At 38.5% G+C, this 24,831-nt stretch overlaps 1 protein-coding gene across 2 annotated transcripts; it reads left to right on the top strand.

Moving 5' to 3' along the window:
* Positions 1-3,532: 3,532 nt before the first annotated feature.
* On the top strand, positions 3,533-9,634 carry LOC147627570 (potassium transporter 1-like). Of its 2 annotated transcripts, XM_086814480.1 has the most exons (9): positions 3,533-4,002; positions 4,208-4,451; positions 4,594-4,863; positions 5,222-5,272; positions 5,784-6,044; positions 6,166-6,218; positions 6,310-6,424; positions 7,492-7,746; positions 7,954-9,634. In XM_086814480.1, the coding sequence occupies exons 1-9, from the start codon at positions 3,949-3,951 to the stop codon at positions 9,156-9,158; spliced, it is 2,508 nt and encodes an 835-aa protein (XP_086670606.1). In that variant the 5' UTR covers positions 3,533-3,948; the 3' UTR covers positions 9,159-9,634. The 2 variants fall into 2 exon arrangements, with proteins under 2 accessions (XP_086670606.1, XP_086670607.1); XM_086814481.1 differs by lacking the exon at positions 5,222-5,272.
* The last annotated feature ends 15,197 nt before the right edge of the window (positions 9,635-24,831 follow it).

Consider the following 24,831-nt stretch of genomic DNA (forward strand, 5'->3'; position numbering starts at 1 on the left):
CTCGACGTCGTAAGTCAAGTCACAATCTTTGATATCCATGGCAACCATCGTCCCTGATCCAAAGCGTACGCTTGAAGGGCATTGCAGTAGGATCGCTGAAAAGGAAGGTGGAAGGAAGCACCATAATGATCGAACGATGATGGCCCAAGGAGTGCGGATGGCTGCCTACGTGCCCGCATGCACGCGAATACACCCTTAGTATAAGATGATCCTGTAGAAAGTCCAAGTCTTATCCACTAGGCTATCGCCTTGGGGATGTTTGGATATAAAATTATATATTAACTTGAGTAGTAATCTTTAAATAAAAGTCAAGTAATTATACATCAACCATAGAAAAAATTCTTCTCTTAATTATGACATACTGGAAGTAACCTAATTCTATTTATGTCTTATTATACCATAAGTTTACTTCACGAATAAAAGCCCACGTAGAAACCATAGACCTTATATCATCATGTACTATGAAAAACAAAGGCTTTCATTTGTTGATTATGACCAAAAAAATCATTACTAATAGATTTTTTATTTTAAGAACAAGTAACCTTATGTTTCTACTTGTTTAGTTTTAAAAAAAAAGTATAATAAGGGATGATTCAAATTATGGTATTTGTAAATTTAATTGATCTTGATAGTAGGTGATGACTAACATCCATGACAAATGTAAAAAGAAAAAAGAAGGACTTGATCTAAAAATCAGTCCTAATGACTAAAAATCAGTCCTAATAGTTTTTGAATTTTACGTATAAGTAGACCTTATCTTTCTAGAAATTTAGTGAGAACTAGTTAAATAAGGGATGACTAAAAATCAGTCCTAATAGTTTTTGAATTTTATGTATAAGTAGGCCTTATGTTTCTAGAAATTTAGTGAGAACTAGTTAAATAAGGGATGACTCACATTATGTTATTTGGTGAATTTAATTAGTCTTGGTAGTTGAGTATCATCTAAGAAATAAAGGATTCACCACATTGCGAATGCAGGAGTTTAACTAGGTCTTTCATCTTTTGATGCGGGGTAAGTGAGTGAGTGTGTGTGTGTGGGGGGGGGGGGGAGGAGGTTGCGTGTGCATGCATGCATGTGTGCATGAGAGAGAGAGAGAGAGAGAGAGAGAGAGAGAGAGAGAGAGAGAGAGAGAGAGAGAGAGAGAGAGAGAGAGAGAGAGAGAGAGTTTTTGAAACATTACAAGAAAAACCTTGAATAAATGTAATTCAAATTACATGTCTAATAATCTCTATTAAACTGTCTTAAACTTACCAGTAATTCAAATTACATGTCTAATAATCTTTATTAAACGGTCTTGAATTTACATCAACCATAGAAAACAATCTCTATTAAACAGTCTTAAACGTACATCAACCACATAGAAAACAGTCTTAAACCTACATCAACCATAGAAAACAGTCTTAAACCTACATCAACCATAGAAAACAGTCTTAAACTTACATCGACCATAGAAAACAAAGACATTCTTCTCTTGATTATGACTTAATGGAAGTGACTTAAATATTTTATGCCTTACTGTGCGCCGAAAGCCAAAAGCATGCTTCAAAAATAAAGTTCCCACACTAATCATAGACTTTACATCATCTCACGAAACTATGTAAAACAAAGGCTTTCATTCCTTGATTATCATTAAAAAATCAATCCTAAAAGTTTTTATTTTCAAGTACAAGCAACCTTATGTTTTGACTTGTTTAGTGAAAACATGTTCAATAAGGATGGCTCTCCTTATGTTTTTTAGTGAATTCAAAAAAATCTTGCTAGGTGAGCATAATGTAAGGACAAATGGACCAAAACAAGGTGATTTAAGCCAATAAAGGACTTTAGGTAAGTCTTTAATAAATTGATGTGGGGGTTGTGTGTGTGTGTGTGTGCGCGCATGCACGCGTACATGCATGAGTGAGTGCATGCATGTGTGTGTGTGTGTGAGAGAGAGAGAGAGAGAGAGATCTAGAGAGAGAGAGAGAGAGAGAGAGAGAGAGAGAGAGAGAGAGAGAGAGAGAGAGAGAGAGAGAGAGACTTGGGTGTTTCACTAAAAGAAATATATGATATCACTTAGACCATTCAAAATTACGGTCCATTTGCACTATTTATGTTTACACAGGAGTTGTCTTATTTATTAAACTAGTACATTCCTAGGTATATTCATATTTAAAAACTGTTAACACATAGGAAATGATATGTATATTTCCAAAACCCATGTAGACATGCTCATTTTTACTACCCTGTAAACGCAAGCGATGGAAGTTTTCTGAGAGAGAGAGAGAGAGAGAGAGAGAGAGAGAGAGAGAGAGAGAGAGAGAGAGAGAGAGAGAGAGAGAGAGAGAGAGATCTGAGATCCTTTGATGTTGGTAGTTACCAAAAAGTGTTATTTGGTCATTTTTTAGACTTGGGAAAGTTATATATGCAGTGCAAACTCAATTTGTTGTAAATTTTCCTCGATTGGAATTAAAAATTCCAGTCTTAAATTTGACATTGCCTTTATTTTCAAGGAATAAATTATTCTAATATTTTCTCTATTTTTTTAAATAGTAAATCTCATTAATTTCAAGCATTACCTTTATTTTCATCGGTTAGAAGAAAAAAAAGTTTTTTTTTTCAAGCTTTGGTACTAAAGTTGTTGTGATGGCTTGAATTTTAAGCATAAAGTAGCTACTAGTGGCTATTTAAGTGGTGGTGATAATTCATGAGGTGTGCATGCAGTACTAGATTAAGGACAATGATTTAGATAAAGAAATAATTATTTACAAGAGCATGGGGGACAAGAAGAGAAAGGATGGGAGAGGCGTATGGGTAGTTGTGCGTCACATTAACATGATCTCAAACCTAATATATAAAACAAAAATGCTAGATTGTGTGTTTCTTCTACCTACATTAAGGCAATAGTGTGGTTCTACATCAAATCATGGCCTTACTTACTTTGGAGTACTTCAAAAGCATGATTTTTAAAAAGCATCTTACATTAAAGCATAGCACAATTCTAAGAGATTATAGGAGTGAATGTTGAATTTGAAGGTTGGACTAGGCTTTAAGCCCATTTTATCACCTTCAAATGAAACCCACCTTTAAAAATTGGGTTATGAGATGGCCATCTCACATTACTCGCTTCAAATTCTAAGTCAAAGTTGCGGACTTAAGCCTAGCATGAAGGGGAAAAAAAACCTACAAAAAAGTACAAACAAAAGCATCCATCCTAGAGAGATTTCCAATTGGTTTCTACTTTTTAGTAGGCACCAAGAGACAAACATATATAAGAGTAATCTTGTGTTTGTGAACTCACCCTCTACTTTTTGCAAGAGTTGAGTTCAGAATCAGTTGCTAAAGTTGGGGTGGCCATTTGTCCAGGTTTTTGTATTTATAAGGTGAGAATTTTAGAAAATAAAAATAAAAATTGGGCAATATTTCTCATCTTGCCACGTATTACTAGTTTTGGGACACGTGGCTTGAGTTGATTAGCGCTCTGTTTTTGTCTGTGTCCTACCTGAACCCAAAAGCTTGCTTTAAAAAAACTCATTACCTGGTTCACTGCAACTTGCTCTCTTTTTGGCTGCTACCTGCTGGAGTATATATCCGTTCTGCTCTGCAGTGTGAACTTTGAAGTATGGTTCTACGGTCCACTCACGGGTTCTCTCTCTAGCCAGCTCTCTCTCTCTCTCTCTCTTTGATCCCACTTTGATCAATCGGTTCATCTTCCACCATTGATAATTCCATCTTCACTAGTGCTCAGTCCATATCCCATTATCGCCTAGCTAATCACATACTTTTAGCAGCTCATTACGTGCCTAGACCTTAAATGATCAGCAACGCTCTTCTAGCTCGTGATCTACTTCTTAACCTTCCTATTGATAACCTAATGCGATCTTAGCTAACCAGAAAGCTTCATTGATGCGGCCATACGCCCACCCATGAAGGATAATCACTTCTAGCTGCTGATCCTAATCAACAAGTCTATGGCTGGGGACATTGAGCAAGGTCCCATTGAATATAAAACTCCTCAAACGAAGGTGGTTGTAATCATCATTAGCAACCTCTGATTAAATTTATGATCACTCTTATCTTCACTGCAAGTGCGCAACACTATCTTACTGCATTTTTTAAAATTTTGGGCGCTCACTGCATTTTTTTCATCTGTGAAGTTTTTTTTTTCAATTAACTGTTGTTGTTGTTGTTGTTTTTTTTTTGGGGGGGGGGGGGAGGGGGGGAGGGTAGAGGGCTGGCTACATTGCAGTGTTAAGTTTGGCTTATCAAAGCTTGGGTGTGGTGTATGGGGATTTGAGTACATCTCCTCTCTATGTGTACAAATGCACCTTCAGCTCTTACAACAAGCTAGCAAGCCATCCCAGTAGCGAAGATGAGATCCTTGGGGTGCTCTCCTTCATATTCTGGACGCTCACGCTCATCCCCCTCCTCAAATACGTCTTCATAGTTCTCAACGTAGACGACAATGGGGAAGGTATCCATCAATACTTGAGCTGCGTGCCGTTCTTGGTTTTAGTAGGCCCCTATATATTATTAATAATTCCATAGCCTAGCTATCTATATTGATTATTATGACTCTGAATTATTGTATCATTTGGTCGAACAATTACATGCAGGTGGCACGTTTGCCTTGTACTCACTGCTTTGCAGACATGCCAAACTGAGCCTCCTTCCCAACCAGCAGGAAGCTGATGAGGAGGTGTCCACCTACAAGGTGGAGAAATTATGCAGGAATGAAGCTAATGATAATTATAAGGCTAGAAATATTGCAGTAATTTTGAGCTTCCTAGAGAGCAACTACCGTGTGAGAGTGGGCTTGCTAGTGGTGGTGCTGCTTGGCACGTGCATGGTCATTGGTGACGGTGTGGTCACGCCATCCATTTCAGGTTCTCTCTCTGTCTTTCTCTCTCACACACTCACTCACACCCACAAACCCCCACACCTACCTACACACATGACACATACAGTACATGTATTCTATGTATGAAATGTGCACCCTTTATTATCTAATATTTTTTCCCTCATTAAGCAACGCATATCTAATAAACTGGCATATTATCATTATAACATGTTATACAATCAATTAATGTTGGGTATCACTTCCACCATAATTATTACTTGAGCATCATTCTTTACTACATTCTAGCGTCTCAATCGTGATTTGGACTAATTATAAATTTCTTTCCAAATCCCCCCCTTTTAAAATTTTATAACTTGACATGAGCAATATGTTTGCCACTGCAGTCCTCTCTGCTGTGTCTGGTATCAACGCCCACTACATAGTAGATAATCAGTGTAAGTTACAATTTCTCTCTTATATGTAAATATCTTTCCAATTCTATAACTAAAGAGGATTATTGCTTAAACAAAGTATTCTTATAACTCTGCTTTATTAAATCCACCCCCTTAAAGGGCTTGGTTTAGCTGCTAGCAGCTGATAGTTTGGAAGAATATACCTATTATTTAATGTATTCCTTGGGTTCCAATGCTTTAGTTTGGGCCTTTGTCACAAACAATATATTGATGACCAAGGTTGGTACAGGCTTTGCCAGAGTGGGGATTCTATTTTATTTTTTTGGCTATTTATTGGCAAGATTGTATTTTGTAAAGGTGAAAGCAAAAGGATTAGGAGATAACATTCTTATGCAGTGTCTCCATTGCATCTTTATATGAGCCAGTTGAGCAAAGGAATAAGATAAAATTTTGGGCCCAGTTTGTACTAATCCTAGTCTATTTCTTCTCTAATGAGATTTCTTGACAAGTGATGGTTTTGGCCACCAATAAAAAATATGCTCCTTTGATGCAGATTTCCAAGTGCTGTTTACATGCATTATACTGATAGGCCTCTTCTCAATACAACAGTATGGGACACATCGGGTGGCATTTTTGTTTGCCCCTATTGTGATATTGTGGCTACTCTCAATCAGTTCTATTGGAGTATACAATGTGATAAGGTGGAACCCAGCTATATTCAGAGCACTTTCACCATATTACATGTATAAGTTCTTCAAGTTGACTGGTGTTCAGGGTTGGCTTTCCTTTGGAGGGATAGCCTTATGCCTAACAGGTGAAAATTTTCAATAGATTGTCATGTAAATGAAACTAATCATGGGGTTAATTATCTTTTTTGTTAAAAAGAAATCAGAGGACTTCATGAAGTAACCTTATTAATGTTGCATGATATGTAGGCTCAGAAGCCATGTTTGCAAATCTGGGACATTTTTCCCCATTGTCAATCAAGGTAAGGGTTTCTTGATGTGGGTCCTATAATCTAGAAACTTTAAGGGTTTTGATGTGGTTGTAAGGATTTCTAAAGGATGGATTTTGTGTAGATAGCATTTACAGGGGGAGTATATCCATGCTTAGTTCTTTCTTACATGGGCCAAGCAGCTTTCCTTACCAAGAATCAACATCACATTAAGCAAAGCTTCTACAAGTCAATACCTGGTAGTCAGAGCTCCTTTATCTGAAAGAGATGAAAGAGGCATTATTCAAAGAAAATATGTTCTGCCCACGGTGCGTAGTCTGGCGATGAGGTATGAGGGCTCCCACAGCAGGGACACAGTTCAAAACCTTTCCCAGCCTACGCCTGTGGTATGCACTATAACTGAATACATACATACATACATATATATATATATATATGTATATGTATATATATATGTATATATATACATATACATATACATATACATATACATATATGTATATGTACATATACATATACATATATTATATATATACACATATACATATATATATATGTATATATACATATACATATATATACACATATACATGTATATATATGTGTATATATATATATATGTATATGTGTATATATATGTATATGTATATGTGTATATATATATATATATACATGTATATATATATATATACATGTACATATATATATATATACATGTATATGTATATATATATATATATATATACATATATATACATATACATATACATATATATATATATATATACATATATATACATATACATGTATATATATATATATGTGTGTGTGTGTGTGTGTGTGTGTGTGTGTGTGTATATACATGTATATGTGTATATATATGTATATATATGTGTATATATATACATCATATATATACACATATATATATAGATATATGTGTATATATATACATATATATACACACACACACATATATATATATATATACATATATATATATATATATATATATATATATATATATATATATATATATATATATATATATACATATATGTATATATATATATACACATATGTATATATATATATATATATGTATATATATATATACACACACACACACATATATATATATATATATATATATATATATATATATATATATATAGAGAGAGAGAGAGAGAGAGAGAGAGAGAGAGAGAGAGAGAGATGACAACAAAACATGTTCTTATGTTTCCTTTGCTCTCTTTGAGGCAAAAGATGAGATTTTATTCAATCAATATCACATGGCCTTTTGCAGAATCTGTATACTGGCCAGTCGTGGTTGTTGCTACTCTTGCATCTATTGTTGCAAGCCAGTCTGTGATTTCAGCTACTTTCTCCACTGTCAATCAATGCAAAGCCTTGGGCTGCTTTCCGCATGTGAAGGTGGTACATACATCAAAGGACATTCGGGGGCAAATATACATACCTGAAATCAACTGGATGCTTATGCTTTTGAGCCTTTCAATCACTGTTGGCTTCAAAGACACCAGCATTATTGGCAATGCTTATGGTCGGTAACAAACCTCACTGCACTATATTTGGCAAGAACTCGTTGCAACAACACAGGAGGATACTTTTAAGTAGATCACTTGCATAGCATTGCTCTTCTTTGCAAAGTACATATCATTGCTCGTAAGCATACCTTAATTGTGCTCTAATCGTGCCTTAATTGCAAATATACACAATGTGAATTAGATTGTCTTGTTTTATGTCTCAGGGCTTGCCGTGACCACTGTGATGCTTGTCACAACCTTCCTTATGTCTATGGTGGTGTTGATAGTGTGGAGAAAGAGCATTTTGTATGCCATTTCATTGCTGGTATTCTTTGGATCGGTGGAAGGGATCTATTTTTCAGCATCTCTCATCAAAGTGCCAAGAGGAGGATGGGTTCCACTTGCCCTAGCTCTTATCTTCATGGCTGTCATGTGCGTGTGGCACTATGGAACCACCAAAAAGTATGAATTTGAGGTGCAGAACAAGGTCTCGCTAAAGCGAATTCTGAGTTTGGGCCCAAGTCTCGGCATGGTTCGAGTACCCGGTATTGGCCTTGTATACAGCAATCTGGTGACTGGAATACCTGGCGTGTTCTCTCATTTCATCACAAACATTCCAGCCTTTCACAGAGTCCTCGTGTTTGTATGCATAAAATCAGTGCCCGTGCCTCATGTGCCATGGGATGAGAGGTTTCTTATAGGCAGGATAGGCCCCAAAATGTACAGAATGTTTCGTTGCATTGTGAGATACGGATATAAAGATGTGCAAGGGGAGAGCCAAGACTTTGAAGAGATGTTGGTTGGCAGCATAGAGGATTTCATAAGGAAGGAGAAAGGGTCTGAGAACACAGGCAGGAGGACACCTATCACAATAGACCTAGATATAGATTCAATTGCAAGGAGTGAGAAGACAATAAATTTCCGTGCTAATGTACCACCTATCAACAGAAATGAAGCTGTCCTACCCATGAACACAAACAACACAGCAAACCATTCAATATCAGGTGATGGGCGGGAGATGGCTTCTGGTGCTTATGTACCCAGCAACACTAACAACATGGGGATTAGTTGGAATGCAGAGGATTGTCATATAGCCTATGATGCTAATGCATTCATTAACACTAACAGAAACAGTAGCTCAAATTCAAGTGATAGACAGGTGTTGATTTTCGAAGGTGGTGATGAGGAAGCTATGTATAGGACTGAAGAAGAAGAGGAAGTGTGGGAGGTGAAGGAGGCGAAAGAGGCCGGTGTGGCTTATGTGCTAGGCCGTTCCATTGTGAAGGCATCCCGCAGCTCGTCGCTGGTTAAGCGGTTGGCCATCAACAAGGCATTCTCCTTCCTCAAGGAGAACTGTCGCAGCCCTGCCCTTGCCCTCCATGTCCCCCACCCTTGCCTCATCCAAGTAGGCATGGTGTGCTATGTCTAGGCTAGATAGGTACAATACACTCTAAATGTACATAATGATACCATGGGTTTCAAATGGCATGCACTTACATCTAGTGGAGAAGCAGTGGCAAATCCACAAGGTGAGAAATAATTTCTTTTTCTGATGTCTGTGACACAGCATCCACATGGTTGTTCAACATCAGTGCATGTGCAGCATCCTCCCTGGCACTGCATGACAATGTATATGTGCAGCTCCAGATTTCCATATGCAGAAGATGCAGCAAGCAAGCAAGCACAAACAAATACCAGCAAGAAATCCACTTCACTCGTAGTGCTTTAAGCCTGAAGTTAATCCACAGCTTCCCACAATAACAAGGCTATTGTATCCCTTAGGAGCATCCATATTTGAGATGCCACCATAGTTGCCAAAAGAAAAACGTGTTTCATACCTAAGGGTACCTGTACGAAACTTTGAAACGTTTCAAGAGTTTTTTCTCAGTGCTAGTTTTGAAGTTCCGTGGAGTTTTTCTTTGTAAGTTTGGCTACTTTGAGAGCACATGAATTTATATTCTATCCGTTGCCAAGGTTGAACTAAAAGAGCTAGTTACATGACAACCTTGTTTAGATGGCCAAGGGCATCCTTTATCAGTTGAGAAGAGGCAAATGCCACTCAGCGCTGGAAGGGTCGCGATGTCAGTATCCGTAAATCCCCTGCTCTGCTACAAAGATGTGTTGTGGAAGAGGTGAGCCTCCCTCACCTCCGCATCATATGAACCATCCGGCTCTCTGTAATTGGAGCAATCTTGCTCCATCTGGCCAAGCTTGGCTCATGGTGTCCGTGAGGCAAAGGTTGTCAGTGAACTCGGCTTCGCATCTGCTTCACAGGGTTCATCCACGTTGGGAAGAAAATGCCTCGTTTAGTGAGTGATTAGAGAGGTTCATCCTCGTTGGGAAGAAAATGCCTCGTTTAGTGAGTGATTAGAGAGGTTCATCCACGTTGGGAAGAAAATGCCTCGTTTAGTGAGTGATTAGAGAGGTTCATCCTCGTTGGGAAGAAAATGCCTCGTTTAGTAAGTGATTAGAGGCCTAAAAAAGGGTAGATGGGGGGCAATCATTAGGGAAGAAAATGCCTCATAAATTAGTTAGTTAGCCTAAAAAAGTCATTAGAAACCTCCCATGTAAAATGTAGATCTCTTTTGCCTCCCTACTTTTTTTTTCCCTCTACATCTTTTTCCTTGTGGGACCCCATCTCGCATCTTAGCAAAAATTTCAATTATTGGTCTTTACTAAATCATAGTCCCCACCTTGATGAGGAGTGTGGTGTCCTCCCTCAAACTCATATAATGATGCGTATTGCCTACAAAGGGATATTTAACATAATTATAAACATTACTTACCAAGACAAAACACATGGATGAATAGGTTTTAATCAACTCTCTTTAATTTACTCATTATATGTCATATTATTGGTGATATTGATTTGAATTTATCATGAGCCTTTTGGTCAAGTTTGGCTTACAAAATCCCAATTATATATATAATATTTGCTTGTATGAATTGTATGCAAAATACCATTTTATGAAAATTTTAGCTCTTTTTAATTCCTTTTTGAATCATAACATGGTATTTGTTTTTTTTAAAACTACCTATGACGCATGAAAATGCCCTTTCACTCGATTTGGGTGCCATTTCCCAAAGTTTTAATTATATTGAGAAAAATGAGATTAGCTTAAGAGTAACAGAGTCACCAAGTTAAGAGAAGTTTAATTTATTGAAGAAGCAACTATAAGTTTTTCAAAGCCCTCGGACGTTTTAAGAATTTGTAAAAATTCCCATAAATATCACTTATTTAGTAATATCACATAGAGGTCTAGTCGATTGATTCTTTTGTTAAACACATAATTAAGTTATAAACATCTTCACGAAGCCATTGAGCCAATACAAGTTTGCGAGTCTTTCAAAACCCCTAACACACCCAGAAGTACTAAAGTTACATGAATAATTTATAAGGATTTTGACAAAAGAAGTATGTTCCTGGGGTCAAAAGAAGTATGTTCCTGGGGTCAAAAGAAGCATGATGGAGCAAAAACCTTGCTTGGAATGTTCCTGGGGTCAAAAGAAGTATGTTCCTGGGGTCAAAAGAAGCATGATGGAGCAAAAACCTTGCTTGGAATGTCCCTACAATTTTTGTATGGACCTTCCATGTGCTGTGGTTGAATTTTGTTCCATTAGGCTCCTTTTTGCAAAGGCCTTCCACACACACTATGGCAAGTTTTTGCTCCATCATGCTCCTTTTGACCTCACAAACACACTTCTCTGAAGAATTTTTGTTTAGATCCTTATAGATTTTGAGTTATTCATGCATCATTAATGCATCTAGGATTGTAAACTTATTTTAGCTCAATGGCTTGGTAAAGGTGTTTGCAACTTAATTATGTGTCTGCAACTTAATTATGTGTCACACTAATCAAAATGGGTACACCACACTCCTCATCAAACTGAGTACTCCTCATCATATCAATTTGAGGAAGGACATCACACTCCTCAACATCATATTAGTTTGAGGGAGGACACCACACTCCTCATCATATCAGTTTGAGGGAGGACACCGCACTCCTTATCAAACTGGGCACATGAGATATATATCAACTGCTCACCTTGTGAGGCCCAACCCAATTCCCCCCTCTTGGGACCACCCTCATGGGTAACTTGGTGCCTCCCACTTGGATGGACAGTTCTTTCCTCTAAATCCAAGGGCGCCTTTGAGTTAAATTAAAACTTTTATATTGAGTACCAGAATGAAAGCATCTAATTCCTAAAGCCTACCGCTTCCGTTGGGAAATAAGGGGAGGAGACTCAAGCTTGCATCCATCCTTAGTCAAAACCCCATGATCCAACCACCACCCTACCACTCGGTCTCTAGGGATGGATTTAAGTTATTTCCTTAATTTTTATTTACAAGATAACAATAATTGAGAACTAACATCACAAACTCTATTCTTCTTGAATAAATTCTTGCACTTGAGGTAAGGTCCTCATCGTTGTGCAAGTTCATTGGTTGTCCATACCAAATTCATCTTTGGATACCTTAGTTACTTTGACCTCAGTACATCCATGGGTCCAATTCCCAAATGTCCCCTGGGATTTTTGATTCGCTACTTTAGGACACTTCCAAGAGTCGTGGGTAAAATCATATCTGAGGTCCAGCACAAGACCTTGTCCTGGTCACCTAGTGACTCGAGGAGGGGGTTGGGTCCATGCCCCTCAACTCCTCATCTCTTACTCACTAAGCTCGCCCCCGTGACTTGAATTTGGATCACCACTCCACACACAAATTGGTACAGTGGAGGCCATCCCTACCTAGAATTTCCTTTAATTTGCAAACACTTAAAACAATAAGTAGAAATCACAATCAACAATCCACTTCTTTTGTTATTCCCACATCTTAGTTGAATCCATGTGCCTCCATCCCAAGTGTAATTTCAATGAGGGTTCCTTGAAAAAATCCTTAGTTTCCTTACCAAACTTATGCAATCAAATGACAATTTCAACAAGGGTTCCTTGAAAAGATTCTTAGTTTCCTTGTCAAACTCATGCAATCAAATGATAATTATTCTTTTTAAAAATTAGTGTATATCACTTATTAGGTTTCTAGATCTAATTGTATGTGTCTAAGTCTTGTTCCTTCTTTGTCACATGATTCCCAAAGGTCTTACTTATGTTGAACCATTCGAGGGTACATACACATGTTCAATTGGATTCCTAAGATTTAAGGGATAAACCTATCATTCATTTTTCAAGAATATGAAATAGAATTTTACTCAACCGTAACTAAATATGAAGTAGAGATGGTGCATTGAAATTTTTCATTAATAGGATTTTAAAATTAAATTCATACTTGGAAAAGAAAATGTAACAGTTGTTTGACACTCTTAGTAGGAAATCTTTTCTTGTTACTACTTCTATGATGTCTAGCTCAATCTCCCATGCTCACATCCCTCCCACTTAGTAGCCTCCCCTCTCCTTAATTTCTAGTAGCACTTAGGTGGTGTTACCTTGATTTGACAAAGGCAGGGAAAATTTTTATTTTTTTATTATTCTCTCCTTGCATGCCAAAGTATGGGCCAACTTTCTACCTATGTGGACGGAATGGTGGTGACCTCCATAGCTCATATCTTGAAGCCTTCTCTTGCCCATACCTTGGCCTAATAAACCCATTCATCAGCACAAAGGCACCTCCATAGCCATACCTTATGACCTTCAATAGAACCCCAAAATTCCTTCAACTTGTAGTTGGCCGGGGGGATTCACAAGCCATATTTTATGGTATCACATGAGTGTAAGGGAGGGGGGGTTGGGGGAGCTTAAGTTTATAATTTAGGGGGTGAGGGGGATATATGGGGGGGGGGGGAGGGGGGGGGGGAACAAGGGAGCATGGGAGAATGAAAGTAGGGGTTTCATTTCTTCTTGTAGTTTACAATATGTGATCTAGTGGTGCAGTTTGAAAACTTGATTAGTTTACTACTCTTTTAAGCTAACCACACATGGAACAATTTTGGGAGAGTACATGTAGGTCTTCGTGCTTCTAGCACTTACATCCATGCTACTTACATGGACTACAACTTGTCACATATATAACATCAATATCTATTATTTGATTTTTAAACCTTAAATAGGGGTACTTGAATTTCATAATTGGGACTTATATGCTTAGAAAGGGGTATAGTTTATTTTTTTGAGAAACTTAAATAGGGGGTTTTTATGAGTTTCATGCACGTAGGTGGCTTCCCCTTTCTATTGAAAGTGAATTCCCAGTGGTAGTTGGCATAAAATTGTAGCTTTATTACCCTTCTCTTTATTGCGCATGATTGGAGCTCAATCTCTCCCTATTGCCTTGTCCATACCTTAGTATATCCACTAGCCTTTCTCTCCAAGATTATGGAGTAGCCATATCTTAGCAATTACCTCTTTTGGATAGTCCCAAAGTACTCTAGAATTTAGTGCAATCTCCTCTTCTTTGTGTGTGTTGTTGATGGGAATCCATGGGGATTAGTATTCTTGATTAAACTCTTACCAACACTTAGAGATTAACCACAAGGCCAAGATAATAGAAAATAATCTTGATTAAGCCTTCTGTTTGAGCCCTTAAACCTCTGAAATTCAGCCCAAAAATCTACAGTCAACCTCTCCTTGTGCACGTTAATCATAGCAAGTTTTTGGAGTACTCTATTTTTCTCATACTCTTGCCCAATTGTTTAGCTATCTTATCAATGCATATGAGGAGGATTGAATTGTTTTAAATCTCTCAAATTAAAGCCCAAAGTTTTGGATAAAAACTAGAGAATTAGCCCCTTTCATAGCCTTGAGTCTAAAACATTCAAATGGTCTCTATGAGTGGGAATTGGAGTAAATTGCTAAGCAATATGGGCATGAAGGGCTAGCATCATCAAATTGAAGATATCCAAGGCTCATTGTTGGTAAGCAATTCGAGAAGAGCACAACCCTCATCAAGGTCAAGCTCCAACATCCCCCTTACTCTCTACAACCAAAGTTACTAGGGTTATAACATCAAGGTCAAGCTCAAACATCCCCCACCTATCTAATACGCAAAGTTACTAAGGTGTTCTCCTTACACTCTAACTTTGATTCAATGTTGATTTGGCAGCTTAAATTGCAATTCAATTTTATGTTTATCTTTCTTGAGATCGATTGAATAGATATATTTATGCATGCATAAAAGAAGGAATGATAGTGAATGATTATGGTAGAAAAATGAAACAGACTTGAGTTATTCATGCAATCTAGGTGGTTAACGGTAATATTTTGTCATGCTTAAGTAGTAATTGGGATAAATCCTAATTGTATCGGCCCATTTAATTTGTATAATTTTATCATGCTTAAGTAAGAATTAGGGTTAAAGTAATCTAGGTGGTTAAAGGTAATCTTTTATCATGCTTAAGTAGTGGTTAGGATTAATCCTAATTGTATTGGCCCATTTACTTTGTATAATTTTGTGCACGGGAATATGGGAAGTCACTCTTATGATTCTCTCATCTTTCGTTATATTTTCAATAAGCCTTATCTTATGTGAATGGTTAGGCTAAGTCAAGCTTATGAAATTTTGGGTATATCTTCTTCCTCAATCCTGATTTGATAATATCCTGAATTCAAGTTGATCTTGGTGACGTAACGGGCACTATAAAGTCTATCAAGGAGTTCATTAATATGAGGTATATGTTACTTATTCTTGATAGTACATTGGCTAAGGCCCTGATAATCTACACATAATCTAAAGGAACCATCCTTCTTCTTTTAAAATAAAATAGGAGCTCCCCATCATGGAATGGTATAAATCCTTCGTCTAAGATCTGTTTCAGTTGGTCCCTCAACTCAATCGCTTCATGCACATACATTTTATAGGCTCTCTTCGCCTAGCACTACCACCTAATTCAAGATTGATTTCATGATCTAATTCCTAGTGGATGGGTAAGTTCATTTGGGAATACATCGGCATATTCACTAAGCCATTCTAGTTCATATCCTTCTAAAAGAGTTTTAGTCTTGTTGAACTTGATAGCATAAATAATTTTTCCCTTTTTCAATCCCTTAATTAATATCAAAATCTTCACTACCTATAAAGGTGAGTGACTTTCTTCCCTTGAACCTTGCTCAAGGAGTCATCCCTAAAAGTCACACAATCCCTTGATTGCACAAAAATCAGCTTGCTTTGCTACAAGCCGATCCATTCCTAAGATTCCATCATAGACTCCTAAAGGTAACACTTAAAAATTCTAAGAAATTTCATTCTCAACAAGGTTAATTTAAGGGTTTATCAAATGGGTTTTCTCTTCCCTCTGCCACCACTAGCTAATTTCTAATTTCACGCTAAGCCCACAGGAAGATTTCTCTATGGTAAGATTCAACTTTGCATACTAGACATAGACAAAAATGAATGGGTACTTTCAAAATCAATAATAAGGGTAACGAGGCTCAACTTCAATCATTGAGCCTTGCTTATTTTCTCCTCTAGCTTCAACGACAACATGGGATCTGACCTTGTTCATCTTCTTCTTTGTCTAGAATGGTAACCACATGAGCAACGCTAGCAACAAGGGGCTAGCCTAGGTCTTTTCACTACATTTTTGTTTCGAGAAAGATAAGGCATGGTACTGGCGTTAGTGGAGGCAGCTGGGGTGCTAGATCCACATTTAGAAGCCATGTGTCCTTTGTTGAAACACTTGTAACACTTGCCTTCAGTTGGAGCTCTCTCTAATCCTTCAAACATTCTTAGCTTCTCAGGCTAAAAGGTTCTTGGCAGATTAGAACTGCTGGCTTCAAAAGGTTGGTTATATAGCAGCACCCTTGTCCTCTATTTTACTGGGGTAGAAAGGCCTCTTTTAATCCTTAAAAGGAGGCAATGGGGATGACTATGTCAAAGATGTTCAATTTTGGCTTTGGCCCTAATAATAGCATCCATAATTGATGTTATTCCAGTTCACTAGACAAGGGAGGTTCTAAGCCAATAACAAACCTGCTTAGGAGTCGATCTTCAAAATATAAGGATTACACTTGGAAAGGCAGATAAATTCCTCGTGGGTGGTTCCTCTGTGTACAAGAGAAGAATTCATTCATCTTTGTATGTTTATGATGACTGGGAGAAAGTAATGACTCTTTAACATCTCTTTAATCTACATCCAAGAGAGACCACCTATGTTCAAGCCTCGAGCTCGGCATTGCAATTTCCACCAACTCTTGGTAGGACCATCAAGTTTGAGTCGGGCCATAATAAATAGCCTTGTTTACTTTAGAGTAATTGTCAAGTTTAAAGTACTCTTTCATAAAAGCTATCCAATCTTCCAAGTGTTGGAATTAGGGTTAGGGTTGCAACAATGCACACACACAAGATAGAGAAGCTTGAGAGCACACAAACTCACTAGATTAGAATGAAAAAATGTGTGCCAATCAGATACAAAAGATAAGTACACACCCCAAAATGAGTAGATAAGAGGGTGTACATATGCACGAGGGAAAAAACCTCCTAGTGAGGGAAAAGGTACCCCGACGGTCCTAAGTGTGTTCACACACATCACTACCATATAATGCTACAAATCCCCCCCTAGAGTGATGATGTGAACATGTACAGGGTATGGCCGATCAATCCTGAAAAGGCAGTAAGCCGAAAGCTTTATGAAAAGCTTCAAACTTTTCACGAGGAAGAGCCTTCATGAATAAATCTGCCATGTTGTCATGTGTAGGCACATAGACCAAGCTGATCTCTGTTGTACAGAGTCTTTCCCTGACATAGTGGTAATGCACCTCAATGTGCTTAGTGCGAGCATGAAACACTAGGTTCCTCGTAACTGCTGATACGCTCTGGCTGTCAGTGAAAATCGTACTGCTAGACGACTGTCCAACACCCAAATCAGCCCCATAAGACATCTGAGGCCAGACACACTCAACTGTAGCTGTAAAAGCTGCCCTGTACTCAGCTTCATGCTGGAAGTGGCCATTGTAGGCTGCTTCTTGTTGCTGAGCCATGATATACATGAATCACCAAGGTGAAAGCAAAACTCACTAGTGGACACTCCTGTGTCATAACATCCAGCCCAATCTAAATCACTAAAAGTATGCAGCTGTGACTCACCCCCTTTTGGATAAAACAATCCAAAATACTCAGTGCCCTGTAAATAGGAAAAAAATCACTTAATAGCCTACCAATGCTTCGTACCTGGGCTATGCATAAATTTGCTCAACTGTGAGACCGCATACTGTATATCTGGCCTCGTGTTGCATACATAAAGAACGGATCCAACAGCCTTGCTGATACAAACGAGCATCAAAAGAGTCTCCTGCATCTTGAAGACTAAGTCGTGTACATGTCTCCATAGGTCTACCCACAGGTTTATAGTCTTCAAGATTAAACCTCTTATGTATATATTTAGACTACAGCATAACAATGCCATCATTGTGCTGCATAAACTAAATCCCCAAATAGTAATGCAATGGCCCCAAATCTGACATCTTAAAACGATTGACTGTAAATCAACCTTAAAGGCTGAAATCTGATGTATATATCAGGTCCCGTGAGCAGCATGCCATCAATGTATAGAACGATGACCAAAAATGTGTCCTTACTCCTCTTCACATAGAGGGTACTCTCTGTTGGATTGTTGCAAAAATCATTTGCAACTAAGTATGTATGAATCTTCTCATACCATGCTCTAGGAGCCTGCTTAAGGCCATAAAGAGCCTTTTTCAACCTGCATACTTTAGACTCTTCTCCTTTCACAACAAAACCAGGAGGCTACGATACATACACCTCCTCATGTAAATAACCATTCAAGAATGCAGCCTTAATGTCCAACTGATGTACATTCCACCCATGATGTGCTGCCAAAGCAATGAGACATCTAATAGTAGTCATAAGAGTTATGGGTGCAAATGTCTCATCATAAACAATGCACTTTTGTAAACAAGTCTGGCCTTGTAGTGACCAATGCTACCATCTGCTTTGCATTTTAACTTGTAAACCCACTTAGTACCAATGTCCTTCTTGCCATGAGGTAGATCTGTCAAATACCAGGTGTTATAATGAGTCTATATAGAGTTATACTCATCCTGCATAGCATGCATCCAATGATCATCATCCTGTGCTTCCTCAAAGAAAATAGGCTCCTTCTCATTACATAAAGTAGAAATGAGAGAATAGTCTGCATGATGAGAACTTGCATGAGTTCTGCTAGGTAAAGGAGCTGCCAACTTGCTATCCCTCAATGTCTGCACAAGCCATTTTGGCATACGCCTAGATTCTTCTATGGCTGCTCTCTCCTCATCCACTACATCCTCAATAATTGCCTCATCAAAAGGCTAATTTGTAGGCTGATATTGCACCTGCAAAGGCTGAATTTCAGCACTTGGTTGAGCATTCAATTACTCTACATATGGCTGCCCTCCATTAAACAAAGGTAGGAGCGAATCAAACATGTCCTGTGAGCATACATTCTGATATTTTTTGCATGAAAGCATTTGCACATGTGATGGTTCCTGCACTTGGGACAGATTCCAGAGATGAGAACAAATTTTTTTGTGAAGTAATGTGCTTACTAGCACCACTATCAAAGTACTAAGTATCCGATTCTACCACTGACATGCATACATCATGAACAGAAGGGTCATAACTGCAATGTATAGTCCATGCCCAATCATCTTGAGCAAAACTTGGAGATTCCTTCTTCTCTGCACTTGGTGCTGATGCATCACCACAGCCATGCCCGATTCTTTCTTTTTCTCCTTCTCTAGGCTTTTCTTGCACTCATGTATGTAGTGCCCTAGTTTCCTGCAATAGTGACACTTGCCCTTCTTTTTAGGCTTATCACCTTCTTTCTTTGCATCCTTACCTGAGGATTCTGATTTTGGCTACCATGCAAAGAAGCTTTACCTTTGCCTTTCTGATTGGAAAAAAAGCTTGGTCACATAGATATGTTTTGCCTAGACTGCTCTTCTTGCAAGAGTAATGAAACCAGCTCATCAAATGTAAGGGCATTTGGATTTCCTTTCATCATGAGTCTAAGGGTAGAGGCAAAACTCCGATAAGAATCCGGCAATGCATTGAGAAATGTGGGTGCACCAATGTACTTTCAGGATATATCTCATCCACACTAGCAAGATGCTCCTTAAAATCTTTGATCTTGGTCAAGAATCTTTCCATTGAGTCTCCCTCATTCATGTGCTCAGATTCCAACTGTTATGCAACACGTGCTTCATTGCGCACCTGGTATAATGAAGCAAGTGCATCCCATGCCTGTTTTAAAGTCTTACATGACCGAATATGAGGAATAATGCTTCGCTTCACAGAAAGTGCAAGCAATGCATGTGCTTGTGCATCTCTCCCATCCCATCTCGTTTGAGCAGCAGTGGGAGATACTGGTGGTGCATGTGGAGGAGCCATATTTGTATCAGATTCTACTTCAGATGTATCGCAGTACCCGGTTGCACAGGTAGTTGTGAAACAGGACAAGTTTCACTACCACTAACCACATTCCAAAGGCCTTTAGCAACCAGTACATGCCTCATCATGTAGGACCACAATGGGTAGTTAGTCCCATCAAGTTTGTCCTCAACAGACATGTTGAATACATCACTATGTCAGCCATGACTTTTCTACCAAATGTAAAATCTTTCAACACACTGTAAGTACCCAGTATTCACTGAATGCAACCTTGGATGGCTGCCAACTGACTGAATCACCTGCAAAGTGTATGAAAAATAACAGAGAGTATATTGAGTGTTATGGGCAAAAGTATGATGGTCGATGTTGTTGAAGACATTGTAGATGCTACTGCACACCAAATCTTTGCCCCCGCTACACAACCCAAATACCCAAAATCGAGTAGAACTAATCCAAAATGATGCCTCTCCAGAACGTCTGCAGAAACCTTGCGATGCCCAAAACGCGCCCAAAACACGCCGTGGACCCCAAAATTCTGTATACTTCTTCAGCACACTACAGTATATACCTTCTTCTCCTAAGAGGGTATCTCAATCCGAGATGGAAAAATAGGGTCGTGAAGAGGGAGGCATACTACTAGATCAAGTGTCAAGGAAGCTAGCTCTGATACCAATTGTTGGAATTAGGGTTAGGATTGCAACAATGCACACACACAAGATAGAGAAGCTTGAGAGCGCACAAACTCACTAGATTAGAATGAGCAAATGTGTGCCAGATACAAAGGATAAGTACACACTCCAAAATGAGTAGATAAGAGGGTGTACATATGCACGGGGGAAAAAACCTCCTAGTGAGGGAAAAAGTGCCCCGACGGTCCTAAGTGTGTTCACACACATCACAACCATATAATGCTACATCAAGTGCCCCCGACGGTCCTAAGTGTGTTCACACACATCACAACCATATAATGCTACATCAAGTTGCCTCCAGCATTACGTCAATCACCCGAAAAGGGTCCGATTGGGAAGACATTGCTACAAGAGAGTGAGATTGGAGATGTGTACGAGGAGATGGGTGGCGGATATTGGTGATGTCTATTGATGTGCTCAATTGGGGAAAAATTTCCACATAAGTGTACCATTTTTTTCATGTTGGATGTCATTGTGATGTGAATATTGTCATCCTCAAGTAGTTTAGATGTCATTGTGGTGTGATATATTCTCAATTACTTTGGATATGTAGCCATGTCTCTTTTTGCAAGTTTCTATTTTCCATGTCATGGCCTTTATTTTATAAAATAGAAGAGGATGAATACATTATTCTCTTTAATTAAAGAGATTTTGTACATTAGGGAGTCCAAAATAAGTGGTGTGGGTTGTATGTTGAAACTTAACCTTAGTATGTTCTTGGACACTACTTGTTGCCATCAAGTGGTGTGAGTTGTATGTTGAAACTTAGCCTTGGTGAGTATGTTCTTGGACACTACTTGAACCGAACGAGTAAGAAAAGATGGTAAGCAAACATGGAGGGTAGGGCTTCAGAAGAGCCCTTCTTTTATTGCTTATGGACCTTGGATCACGTACATAACCTTGCATGATAGCACCACAAAAGTTTGAGCAAGCTATTGACAATGATGCACTCATTTGTGAAAAGTGTTTGATGCCTTGGCTTTTGAACTATGGAAAGGGGTTTGTTGTTTAAAAAGTTCAACTCATGTTGGTGTACCCTGTAGTGTTAGTATAGCATTCTAAACGTTTGTGTTATGTGTACCTGCTCATATAAACCCTTTACAGTGGAGGCTGATGGTGATGTTGAGTTGGCTTTTGATAAGCACCTCTAGGATAGTGAGTAATATACAAAAGCTAATTTATAATATCTAATTTAAAAAAAATCTATTCTTGACTAATGCATAGATTTTCATGAGTGTTTAAAGTAGCTCTCTACCTTGTTATATAGATGATATGGCTATCCACATGGAGAGCAACCTTGCATTTGATATTTATCCACGTTTGAGTTGAGACATCGTCCATTTAGCTCAAATTTTAATGGATGATATGGCAAAGGAGAGCCATGATATCTGGGCCTTCTACGTTGAGATATCGAGCCTAACTAGTGCAAATATGGATGGCATGCCAGGATGACAACTCCTACACTTATACCACACTAATATAGTTAATAAGATTATGAGTAACATGTCACCACAATGGTTTACACGCTGCACCACTTTGGTTCATTATGGGTGTGATATGCCACCACAATGGTTTTACAGGCTGCACCACTTTGGTTCATTAGAGTTATAGTGCCATCTCATCTAGTCGGATTCACACTATGGACCGACCTTTGTATGTTATAGTAGGAGTGTACTTTCTCTTATAGTATGTACTCTTATCTTTATGTTATGGTTGTAAAGAAAAGAGAATAGAAGAAAATTTAGCCATCTCTCTGTTGTGTGCTTGTCTACTCCTGTGTGTTTTCTTGCAAGGAGCTCAAGCTCAACCTCTCCCCGTCATTCTTCTTATTCTATACTACTTTAGAGTTGTGAACCTATGCTTGTTATGTTTTATGCATATACTATGTTGGGATTGTGTTATTTAGGGTGTTTTTGGGAGCCGGCATTGTGGTGGGACTATACATTTCAAGGACTATGGTTTTATGGTATTTTTGGTAAACCTAAACTCTTAGCTCATGACTATGGTTTTTTTGTGGGACTCTCCACATTGGTGGGACTCCACATTGCCAAGACTACATATTCTCTATGTAGGCTATGACTATGGTCTTTTGGTGTTTTTAAGGAAACTATCCACATTGATGGGACTACATATTGTCCATGTAGGCTATGACTATGGTCTTTTGGTTTTGAGGTAACAAAGTTGTGTTAGTGTTATCCAAATGCATTACTTGCCAAAGCTTGCCCAACCAATTGTAATGTGTTTCTCAATGTCAATACTGTGTGGCTCTTTCACCACACCTCTTTTGCCAAGATACCTAATGCTCCATCTATCCCTTTTTCCAAGGCACTCAGGGTAAGATAGATTCAAGCAAAGACTCTCCCTTGGCTCCTCTTCTCCCTTGCACCACAATCTAGATTCTACAACATAAATAGTTGCAATAGAGAGAGTTGAGCTGAAGATCTAATTTTACAAGAGAATGTATGAACACATACTTATACCCAATCTTTTAGCATGTACTCATGCTCATTTCATATCCAAAAGCATAGTTCCATAGCTCCACACATAACTCCAAGGCATCAAGACATCAAAATGTCCATACACTATATGCCCCTTACCAAGGCTTTATCATTGATTGTAAACAATGAAGCAAAGCATTACCTAAAGCATGACATCACTTTGGTTCTTTGAAGAGAGCTTTATGTTGCATGAATGATGGCAAGAGAGTGATATGGAATCATATTAACCTCCCATTTCACTCCAAAACATTCTATGCTACCATCTTGCATTGTATTGGCAAGGAAGCATAAAAGGACCTCAAATAGCTTCAAATCTTCGATATTGATCCCCAAGAGGCATAGGAACTCCCTTTTCTTGTGCAAAATCCCATTGGAAGCTTCTTGTGTAGCATTCCATATGAATGCTCTCAATCCAAACCAATGCATACAATGGATAATTAGGATTTATGCATTGAACCAAGATTAATGAGGATTTCTTGCAAGATATGATGAAGTTTGTCAAGGAGCATTCATGCAACCCCAACTAGGTGAAATGTTCATTGTAATTGATGAAATGTAGTAAGATTTGTCCGTTTTTCTTGGGCACGTTCTTTCCAACGCTGGAAACGTTCTTTGCATGCTTTGGAGTTCTTCGGGCTTGCCATGCTGCAGTTTTTGTTCTGGAGTTTACCGATTGGATTTGTTCTTCCGGATCTCCATCGCCTTCTGGATGATTCATATATGCGTTGCCTATTTAATAGCATCGCCTGCTATGTTGCTATGTTCCTTGTGTGCTTGTTGCTGTGGCCTTTCTGCTGCTACTTATTGTCATGGCTCCTAAAAGAAAACCCTTGCATGATGACATCATGCACGTCGACCGTCAACCTTCCCACCACAATTGTTTGTCATCTTTTCACTCTAACCTTATCATTATAAACCTTACGAAGTCTAAGGTAAGAGTGAATATACAGCACAGAAAAAATTAATTAATAGGTTAGAGTGAATATATGTGACACCGAAAACAAATTATAACAATCATGACGTTTTTTCTGTAGAGTTATAACAAATTGAGGGTTTTTAGGGTTTTTTTGGTGAGTTTTGAAATGGGATAAGCGAAGTTGCCACCTCAACCTTCGTAACTGAAAAAGCGCCATCCGCCCCAACCTTCATGGCTGAAAAGCACCATCGCGACTCAGAATGTCATCGCCTGCTGTTGCCGCCTTTTGTGAGCTCTCAGATGGAGTAAGTGGTGAGGGGAAAGAACAGTGTCCGAGATTCTAGGGTTTAGATAGGAACATCAAGATCTTTTTCAAAAAAAAAAAAAGATTGAGATTATTGAAATCAAGAGCCAGCTGTGATATCAATATGTAGAGGGGTGAAATCTACACTCATTAACAAGTACGCACGTGCAATCTCATGAGAGAAGGAACCATTGAAGCTTGCGTGAAGCAAGATGTCTAACCTTGATTAGTAATTGATTGATTACTCATTAGGCTCATAGTGGCTTTTTATACTTGAGCCCCGATGTCCACCCACCACATTATTGATGTCCACCCACCCTTGTGACCTTGGCCCTTAGCCTTTACCCCTATGTCCACA

This window comes from Cibotium barometz, chromosome 20, assembly GCF_041138505.1.
Source record: "Cibotium barometz isolate CiBa-2024 chromosome 20, ASM4113850v1, whole genome shotgun sequence".
Classification (NCBI taxonomy): Eukaryota; Viridiplantae; Streptophyta; class Polypodiopsida; order Cyatheales; family Cibotiaceae; genus Cibotium; species Cibotium barometz.